Raw genomic sequence first — 10,829 nt, forward strand, 5'->3', positions numbered from 1 at the left:
CAACAATTTTTAAAACCTTAAAAAAAATTCTCACCACCCCTCATCACAAACTGATTTTATCTCTGAAAAATTTCCACAGTAACTGTGGAAAATCCTAAAGCTGAAATCACCTATTGCAGCAAACACCACACACAGAACAGGCAGCAGGCCCACTACCATCAGAAGGGTACGACTTCAGTCAAAGGCAACTAAAATAGTTAAAGATAACTAAAATCTTAGTGAATAAAGTACCAGAATTTATCCATGAGAAGGTCAAATGTTGAAAAATAAGTGAAGTGTATTTGAGGGAATCTTCCTTATCCTCAAGAGTCTACCAGCGCCCCTCTGAATGCCCACAGTCCATTTGGTGCCTCACTTCCTTGGGCAGGTATCTTGTTTAATTTATCTGTCTTGGAAAGCCCCCTTGGAGGATCCTGCAAGGTAACAAGTGGTAATCTGAACAGAGAATTCTGGTTGAAGTATTAATGACTGATAAGGATTTAATTTATTCCCTTCCAGATAGCACACTTGCATTTTGGCACAGGCTTTCAGTGCAGTAATACAAATAAACGAATTTGTGGAATTTCAGACTAATGGCACACTGTTGGGGGGCAATTTTTCCGGGGAATTTTGCTATTTTGCGGTACTCAAATGACACTGGGTAAGTTTTTAATGACTTCCCTGGAGCAGTTCTCAACACAGGTCTGCTAGAAAGTGACATTACTTCCCTTCTTTCCCATCAATGTGTGCCTGGCACAGGCCTTGAAAATGGAGTAAATTTTTCAGTCTCTTAGGGAACCAGAGAGAATTCAGGTTGTGTTGTACTTCTTGTTTCTAACCCTGTTTAAGGGAAGTCAGACAGCTGAGGAGCAGATGTTACATGCCTCCTTCTGGCATGCCTTGACCCAGAGAAGCAAAGTGGAAAGGGAGTTGGAACTGCATGCCAACCTTCGCTCTCTTGAGCAGGTTGTTTCTAAAAGGGGCACTTTGGGGTGTGGCAAGAAGCCAAGACACTGTCACCCGGGCTCATGATCTACTTCCTCTCTGAACCTGCCTTTCAGTCCCCACTCCACATCCCTACAATAAAACAACTCTAAATGCTATCATCAGATATCTAGTAATGCCATCTACAGACCTGGCTGAAATAGACACGGGCTTCTTGGGAATGTGACAGATACATACTTGAGTAAGAATGAGCCAAATGTGTCTCTTGCAGAACCTTCTTTGGAGGGCAAGAAGATACAAACATGGATAAGAGCTTGTCTGCGAGAGCCTTTTCCTTTAATGATCACAGTCTCCTTGCTCTGGGCTCTTCTTACTAAAAGTGTGGTTCCAGGACCAGAAGCATTGGCATCACCTGGGAGCTTACTAAAAATGCAAATTCTTGGGCACCATCACAGACCTAGTGAATCAGAATCTTTGTTTTAGCAAGATTCCTACGTCATTGGTGTGCACATGAAAAATTAAGAAGTGCTGTTCTACACTGAATTGTGCCTCATAGGGTTGAGGGATCATTACCAGCTGTGTTTCCTCTCCTTATTCTTATCCTTGTTCCCCTGCACCCTCCAAATGATGGTTGTGTTGAGGATAATTGCTTAAGAAGCCAGTGACAGTTGGGAACTGAGGAACAGGGAGGTCCAGATAGAGCATGGGATGTAAACACTTCTGTGACCAATGACCAACTGGAAATCCAGAAGAGACTATGCTGGTTATTTCCACTGGGAGGGAGGCCAGAGTGTATGTTTGAGACAAGGTAAGGGAAGGATGGAGGGAGGAGGAGATACTGCTTAACTATGCTTCCAAATACCTCCAGAGGTACCATTTAGTGACTGTGAGACAGATGTTACCTCTTAAACATGGCATTCCACATACCATCCCAGGGAAAGGAAACTTACAGCTGGAAACACAGCTTCTCTCCCACCCTTATCCTCTCCTATAACCTTCCTTCTGTGCCAGTGCATCTCCTGACAGTGCCCACATAGGCAGGTTCAGACTCCACAACAGCCTCTTTAATAAAATAAATACCTATGAACTTTAGCAGCTTCCCAAATTACCCCCAAAGGCTTTTAGATTCAACATGAAGAAGTTGAACCTGCCTATGCCTCGGGTGTACTTACACCCAACCTACTATGTGCAGTTAGACTTGTACTTTGGCCTGTAAAAGTCTTCTATGACCAAAACCAGCTGACCTTTAGTTTGGGTAGAGTGGACAGTCACTCTGTGAATAATACCCAGAAACACTCCTATTTAAGTATCTTTCCTTGAAATTGAGGCAGTATGTTTCCCATAGTCCCTAGATTTAAAGCAAATACTCCCCCTGTTACATATATTAACCCTTTACCATTTATCTGACACTTTCATATGTATGAAATATATACCTATATTAGATATAAAGCTGTCACCCCCAAAGTAGAGTGCAGGCCCTACTGCATTCTACATCCTTGGAGGATGGACCAAGAATAGAGATATTCTGGTGGAGAAGGAGAAGGTCTGGGAATTAGGTCTGGAAAAGTCTAGGGTAGAAAATAGTTCCTAGGTAAGTTTAGTGTGGATGGGATGCCAGAATCAGGGGCTGGTCAGTGAGTAGGCAGTTAGAGACCAGCAAAAGGGAGTTAGACAAACTGGACGGATAGAGCAAGAGAAGAAAATAATGGCAATAGAAGACGTAGAAATATGGGGAAGACAATTTCTGTCCATGTTAACCTTTGGCAAGGACTGACCCTTTTTAGGAGCTGCTGCCTTAGCTCAAGGCTCATCCCACACAGGTTGAGGCTATCTGTAGCTCTGTATCTGGAGCCCAGACAGTTTCTGAGCAACTACCAAGCTGGAGGGAATTCCTTTTGTCTGCACAACTCCCACAGTGCTGCTAAAGAATACCTATCACCCCCACCTGGGGTTTTAATTGCACCCTCCTGTGGATATTGTATCTACTAAGACTCAAAATAACAAAGCCAAAGGAATAAAGTCAAAACTTGATTTTTTAATGGAGCAGGTAAAGTATACAGATTATTTGCTTGACCTTCATTGAAGATAGATGGTTTTATGAAAGGTCCTTCAAATTTGTTTTGCAGTCTCTATCTAAGACGTTGATAGGGAAATCATCTGGATAAGCATGTTTATTAGTCTCCCCCAAAGTTATGGAATTCTATCTTCTAAAATTCTGACCCTCTCTTAAAATCTATGCCATCATTTAATCCTTAAACCAACTGTATAAAAATGACAAATCTCTTATCCACAAAGGAAGACAAATAATGATGCCTCAGGAGCGTCATTTATTTTTCAATCTGTTAAAATGAAACCAGCCAATCACCTCTGACTACCCATAACAATGAAATTTAAAAATACATCAGGAGCCAAAAACATAACAAAAAGCTCACCGATCCTCCACTATTATCACTCAATCTTAGGGACTAGGGAGGGAAATGCAGAATTAAGGAAATTACCTCTGTAGGGGCAGAAGTAGGAAAATGTGAAAAACTAGTTTCATTTTAGGGAAAAAAGTTAAAATTGCAGAGAGGAAGAAAAACCATGGCCCATTTTGCAGTAAATGTAGATGGGGAACAAAATAATTCCCCTTATTCCTTTCCTTCAAATCCTTCTTGCTGCTCTCCCCCCTGATTTAGTAGATCAATAGGAAGCTGCCTTCTAGGGGAGGTAATACACTTTACAGGAAGCTCACCTTTACAGCTTGCTGATTGCCATCTATTTTTATGGCCCAAATGAACAGCATCAGCTTCTTCCCTCCCCCGCCCTGTGAAAAATAAATTTTAAAAACCATAATAAACCTTGTAAAAAGATAACTTAAATTTTTGACTGGCACCACTAAGGCAACGTCTTTGTGCTTTAGGGGGCTAAGCCAGACGGGCTGAGAAGTGAGCTAAGCCGGCAAGCTTACTGAAGGCTGACCAGCAGACAGAGGAGAGAGGGAGAGCAGCAAAGGCACAAAGGCAGGGAAGAGGGGGAGTGAGGGAGGGAGTGGAGCCAGAGCAGTCAATGTTGGGTAGTATGGCAAAATCTGTTTAAAGGAAGGAGCCTTGATCTTGATCCCAGGAGTCTTCACCTGGTTTCCAAATCTTACATGGAAAGGACAGACACCAAAGCCAAACCAAGACAAAACGAAACCCACCAAACTGCAAAGAATAGGATCAAGGGAGACATTTCCTTCCCAAATGGACATAAATAGTTAAATTGATTTTGGCAATTAGAATAATTAGATAATTAGATTGTGACTCTGTAGGAAAGAGAAAGAAACCTGTCTCAGCTAAGTATATTTGGTAGTGAAACACGCTCAGTTATAAAAGGAGTATGTTCTCAGCAGGTATATTTCAAATGGCTTGAAAAAAAGTAATGGAATAAAAATTTGCATCTGATGGGTTAGGTTTAGCCAGCAAAAGGAATTTTACTTGGGACTCCATTAGAGCCTGCACTCTTAAGTCCTATTCTCAATCCCACCATCACCATTGTGCCTCCATCAACAGATTTTTATTTAAGCCAATGCATTTACAGCACAATTCCGTGGTGAATAACCTTTAAGGTTACATTTGCCTTTTCCCTGCTTCTTGCAAACAGTGCGTAATCCACAAGCACATTTGTTGGCTGTAAAGGTGTACAACAGCAATTTTTGCAATGACAGTGCGGAGAGGGAATATGAGATCTGTGTGCTAATGAGCTGACACTGCAGAGGCTGGGGCGGTGTAGTGTGGAGTGCACTACAAGTGCACAGCAGCAAGACACAGGAGGGGACTTGAAGGGAATCGGTGACGTTTCCTGAGGAACCAGGACAGCAAAGCCACACAATGGGACACATCAATCCCTTGGTGTTTCCATATCCCTGCCCCCAAAGCCTTAGGACTATCAAATCTGTTTTCTAAAGAACAAACGTGTAACTTACATGTGTATACATCTCTTTTCATATATACTGATTGTGTGTCTATGAATGTATGTATCCTGAAGTCAAAATATTCACACCATTCTTGGTTCTGGGGTTATCTAGCTAAGTTAAAAAGTAAGGCAGCAAACTCTATAAATTCCCATGAAATGGGAACATGTGCTTCAAATCAGGTGAGTCTCTTAGATAAACTTCAATCCATCTCTGAGCTGAGATCCCAAATTAACCACCTTTCAAAGCCAGTGCGGCTCTTATTGGCCTTGTAAGACATGGAATAAAGTTGGAGTCTGTCTTAAGCAAACCTCTTGGGGGTTGTGCAAAAGAATTGGTTTCTGATGAAGAAAAGTCTTTAAATAACTGATGCCTGGGATTCATCACAAGGAAACTTTTCAAATAGGTTGTCAGAGGTTGTAGGGGTGGGTAATGCAGAGGGAGAACAGAGAACAGGGACACAAAAATGAAGGAATTACCCTTTGTTTATTCTTTGTATATTCGTTTACCTGCACACCTACACCCTAGAAAGTGTGTGCCTGCCTCAGGATTGAGGGTGCAGGAAAGATCATGAGAAGAGATCAATTCTAGTGCTAAGGAAAGTTGAAACTAGGAATTTTGCCTAGGAATAAGGGAAAGTTTCCTTAATTTTTGCAGCCCATTCCATATTGAACCAGATAGGAGAGGTGGTTGGCCAGATTGAGACTCATCTGTGGTTTTCTGGAATTCTCCCTAGGTCTCCAGAGAAGGGCAGGCCAGAGGATACAGAGGTTTTTCTTTGCACAATCAGGGCGATCAAGTGGAGGAGTGGAACCTGGGGGTCACCTGTCAGGTTCCAGCACTGAACTAGAATTTTGTGCCAGTTGGAAATATTTGATCTCCACTTCCACAAGAAAAAGAACAATCAAAGCCAGGGGCAGAAATGAGAAACACCTCCAGGGCTTCTTTGGCCCCTTGAAATCATTGGTTTCTGCATTCAAAGACTATGGTTAGACGAGTCATCTTTCTCATACTAAGCTACCAGGCAGCAGCTGCCTGGAGACAGCTTTGAGTTCTGGCCCCCATTCAATGATTGTGACATTCAGAGATGTCTGTTTCAGGGACCAGAGAAGATGACAGCTTTCCTCCTCTGTCTTCAGAGAAAGCAACAGGCAGCTAGATACACAACACTGGTTTTTCTAGCTGTTTTTCCTGCGTATGTCTGTGCATGCATTCATGTGTATTTGACATAACTAAGGGCAAGGTCATGTTTTCGTTTTTTTTCTTGTTGCCCAGTGAGTCACACTCCTTCTCCCAAACTCTCAAGCCCCTAACCACAACCCAGCCTTGTAAGTGGAAATGCTATGAATTTACGGTGAGGGATTTTCATCAGTTTCTTTTCCTTTCCCATGGTTGTTCTCTTATTGCCCTGAGAGGTAAGGCAATAAGGCAACTCAATACCAATATGGATGACTTATTGCCTTTTCCTAAACCTGAGATTTTCACATGGCAAGAATCATTTCTGATTGCTTCTTGAGTGGGGTTCCGATAGTCTAGGGCTGGTGGGTGTCAATCTGGTTTGACCATAAGAACAGGACCAAAAACCTTGGAAATCAATCATTTCTGAGAAACCAAATGGTTCTCTTATCCCAGTTCTCATCAGTGAAAAGACACTGAAGGGAGTTGAAATAAATATTATTTGTTATTAATGATAATAAACCCTGGTAGTTTAATGTATTTAGTTTTAAATCTGTTCTAATTGATATTTAGGAAGCTGCATTTGAGATTCAGCCTCTTGACAAGATCACAGTGCTGCAGGATTAAGAGTCAGATGTGTGTTGTAAATGCTGTGGAGACAGGCTGGGATTACCAAAATAAGATGCAAAGTATAGACAGATATTTCGTAACTTTCACACTTAGCTGGAATTAATAAATTCCTATTTTTGTCAATGTCAGAAAGCCAAAGAAAGTCAAATATGGAGTATCTCAGAACATGTTCATATAAGGATCTGTATCTTCAGCTAAAATTTTCTTAAAGCTGATAACTGTCATATTTCTTTCAGAGTATATCACCCCCCCAACCCCTTGGCCCAAGTCTTCAAAGCCAAGGAATCTGTGCCCTTGGAGAGAGACTCTTTCGATGGTTTCTGGAAACCATGTATCCTTTGAGGCAGAAGGATTTAAAGAAAGTCATACACAAAGTTTCACCCATCCAAACATAAACATCATTTCTCCCTTGGAAGAGAAAGGAAAAAAAACCCAAATTCCAAACTACATCAGCCATAAAAGCAAAGCATATTTTATACCATATTCAGCCTCATTGTTGTGAAAACTTTTAGTGAAATAAGCTTACATGAAGAATTCTCAGTCTTTCTCACGAAACATTCCATTCAAGTAAAACCATATGTCCAACAGGCTATTAGCCATTTAAGTTCCTTTGGTTGTATTTTACAAAATGTCCCCTTTTCAGAGGAATAATCACGGGGTACAGCTAAGGATTTCAGAACCGGCTTTGGGGCTGAATTACTTCTCTTTCCATATTCAGTTTTCCTGCTCCAAGCCTCCTCTCCTCCTGCCCCCTCCTTGCTCTAAATTAAGAACTGTGTTGTCCTTAACGATCATGGGGGTGAACAACACTAGGGGAGGCAGAACTAGTTTTCCAAATCATCACCTGATCACCATTTTCTCCCTTCCCCTCAGTTCGCTAGGCATTCATCACTTGCAATCAGTTTGTAGTCTTATCAGTTCCTATCAGAGCTCTCTCAGTAAGTAAGGTAATATTTGAGGACAGAAAGAGGCCAGGGAACCCAGCTTGTTCTGCCCCTCAAGGTCACTTGTTTGCAGAATTTCTCATATTTGCTTCCTACACATTAGGCAATTGTCAAATTCAGCTCGTTCCTACAGCCAGGCACTAGCTTTAACAGTCAAGTGATGTACATCCTGAATTGACTCAATCAAGAAGCTGCTGATTCTTTTTTTAATCTCATCTGAAGAAATTTCTCTGAACAACCATGCTATTTTTTTCTTTCTTTTTTTTCCCCAGTTAAAAAAAAAAAGAGAGAGAGAGAGAGTGTTGGAGAAGGAACACACTAGGTTAGCAGGGAGGAAAATGAAACTTTTGCATCAAACACTATTTGGAGCAGACTTTTGCCCACTGTCTTGAGTTTTTCCTACTGTCTTAAGCCCCTCAGCAGTATCCTTTGGAATTGATTTATGCAGCATGAAACCGGATGGATCAGAGCCCCTAAAATATCTACTGAGGCAGTCATCTCCCAGCACACACACAGACCCTAAGTGCCACAAGAAAGATGCAAATGAGGTCCCCAATGTCCCAAAGGGAGGAAAAGCAGATCTACTTACAAGCATTTGTCACAGAAAAACTATTGGAGGAATCCAAGTGATCTACATGGTAATTCAAATGGAAGGGCTTCTCGGTGGTGTTCTGGTTGGTGTTGTATAACTGCACGGCAAAGCGGAAAGCGCTGTGCTCCTGCACTGTGTTTCTCATGAAAAGTCCACCTATAAGCAAAGGGAACGGAGATTTGGCTTGTGTTCCCCCACCCTAGGGCCATTTAGAAATTGGGGAACAATATAGATACCGGATACCTCTCAATGCTACTGGGATATGGGATTGAGGATTGCTATTCAACCTGTGTGTCTTTCAAGACTTGTGAACTCAGATTTTGGCCAAGAGAAACCTGGATTTTCTAGACTGAAAAGAAGAGGCTAGAGAGAAGGGAGAAGAGGGGGCTGTTTTGGGTTAGGACGATGGAACCAAGAGTGAGACTTGGTTCTTTCTTAGGCGGAAGCCTTCTTTTTTTTCTAGTCGCCCCCCACGCCCCCCCATCCGCACAGCTGGTCATCTTTTCCTTGTGTGAAGGGAAAGGTTGGGAAGAAAAACAATATTGTTCCCCCTGCTACCCCAACCCGTTCCCCACAGCCACCCTCACCCGTGACAATACAGGGGGCTGGTTCAGTAATGGCAAAAATTCTAACTTCTAGACTTGTAAATACAGACAGAAGCCAAAATAACTCCCTCCAGGAGCCCAGAAGCCGGACTCCAGACAGACACAGCGGCAATTCATGAATTCGTGGTCTGCGTGACTTCGCCGCTTGCCCGCTCAGCTCCTTGTCTAACCCCCTTGTCTCACCTCCGCCTCCTACCCCATCCACCACCGACTCCGGCTGCTGCCCGGGTCTGGGAGATCCAAAGTGGGCTCCACCTCCCCCAGCACCAGCCTGTCTCCCGACAGCCGGAGACCCTGGACTGAGCACCCCGGGCCCGGGTTATGCGCCCTGGCGCGGCCAGACAGTCAGCATCACCCTGGGACAACTTCCAGGAGCTGCACGCACGCCATGGCAAAGTCCAGAGCAGCGAGCTGAAAAACCTCGACTCTTCACCCCCTTGCAGCATCCCAGCCTCCTGCTCGCCTCCGGTGCTCCTCTCAGCTCGGAAAACCTAGCATTTTACCCCCACTATCCCCAGGAGACCCCTCTCTTGTCCCAGAGGTTCTTCAGACCAGCCACCTCTTTGAGGCTCAGATTCCCCCCGCCCCGCCCCCCGCCCCGCACCATCTCTGCCGGGTCCCCGGCCCCAGTCCCAGTTCCCAGGCCATACAAGACAGGGACCCACCGCAGCAAAAGCCCTGCCAGGGCAGTGGTCTCGGGTGAGGGAGATCCTGGACCGACCGACTGGCTCGCTTGCGCTTACCTATGCTGATGGTGTTGGGGAATCCTCCGTGAGAATGACCCAAAAGCCCCAGGACTAAAAAGAAGACCGCCCGGAGCACGTTTTGCCCCATTTTCTTCTGCCTGGCCATGCTACGCCTAAAACGAAGCTGACAAGAGCATGGGCGCAACTCAGGAGTCGTCAAAATAATAATAGAAAAAGAAAAAGAATTCGTTGGCTCTTACACCCCCTCCCCTTAACTTGCTCTCGCTCACTCTTCCTTTCCACCCCACACTAGTCCTCCTCCTCCTCCGCTGTCGCCGCCTCCTCTTCTTCCTTTTCTTCTTCTCTCTCTCTCTTACTCTCTCTCTTATTCGCTCTCTCTCTCTCGCTCTCTCTCTCTTCCTTTCTTGCTCCCTCTCTCTCCCTCTCACTCCCAGGATCTCTCACACCCCCTCCCTTCCCCCCACCTCACTTCTGTCTTCACACCAATCTGGAAGGCGGGTTCATTGGCTGCAAGCTGGGTTTGCCAAAGCGATTCCTCTCCCTATGATGAAAGAGAGAGAGAGAGAGAGAGAGAGAGAGAGAGAGAGAGAGAGAGAGGGAATAAAAACCTAAAACACAGAACAAAACAAGCAAAACACTGAAAAACAAAAATAGAGAAGCAAAAGAAAGAGAATGAAAGAATAAATTATCAAGACAATCTGAGACTCTCCCCGCGTCCCCCCCGCAAAAGATGGTAGGTCTAAAGCGGGGGGGGGGAAGGGAGGGGGAAGGAAAGAGCGAAAAGGCTCAGTGCCGGTGAATTGGGCTCTTCCAATTGGGCCGGTAGGGGGATATTGATCAAAGTTGATCTGACGTGGAATTAAAGCCGCACACCGCTTAGCTCTACTGCAAACTGCAGCCCCGGACTGCAAAGCCTAGGCGCTGGCATTTGTCAACACGGAAGATGGGATCAATAGAAATACACCACTCCTAACGTGGATCAACCTTTTAAGCTGCAACTTCCTCCCACCCCTCAAAAAAAAAAAAAAAAAAAAAAAAAAAAAAGAAAGCTGCATTGCCTTTGTGTTTGTGTGTCTGTCTTAAAGAAAGGGGGCCTTAGGAGGGCCATTAGTGGTTACTCCAGAGTCTTTGTAGAGACTCAGAGAAGCAGTTCCCATCACAATGCGCCCAAAGATGCTGCGCATGCCCGGTCTCTGCCGCTCCGCTTTTACAGCAGAGATCCGAGGGCGAGTGAGCAACCCCCACCCCCATCCCCGCGGCTTTGGGAGGCGTGTCCCTCCCCTTAAACTAGTGCTGGGGCCGGCTTGCGGGGGCATG

General features: G+C 44.5%; 1 protein-coding gene across 5 annotated transcripts in view; it reads right to left on the reverse strand.

Moving 5' to 3' along the window:
- Positions 1 to 10,239, reverse strand: part of GRIA3 (glutamate ionotropic receptor AMPA type subunit 3) — a 315,236-nt gene extending 304,997 nt beyond the window's left edge. For 2 of the 5 annotated variants that reach the window (XR_005237492.2, XM_008019473.3), the window contains exons 1-2: positions 9,549 to 9,952; positions 8,198 to 8,356 (exon numbers count right to left, since the gene is read on the reverse strand). Coding sequence is in view for 4 of the 5 variants with exons in the window: in XM_008019473.3 (XP_008017664.3) it covers positions 8,198 to 8,356; positions 9,549 to 9,657 (268 nt within the window). In the remaining variant the exon portion in view is untranslated. The other 3 variants (XM_008019472.3, XM_008019471.3, XM_008019475.3) reach the window with 3 other exon arrangements.
- Between the last annotated feature and the right edge of the window lie 590 nt (positions 10,240 to 10,829).

This window comes from Chlorocebus sabaeus, chromosome X, assembly GCF_047675955.1.
Source record: "Chlorocebus sabaeus isolate Y175 chromosome X, mChlSab1.0.hap1, whole genome shotgun sequence".
NCBI lineage: Eukaryota > Metazoa > Chordata > Mammalia > Primates > Cercopithecidae > Chlorocebus > Chlorocebus sabaeus.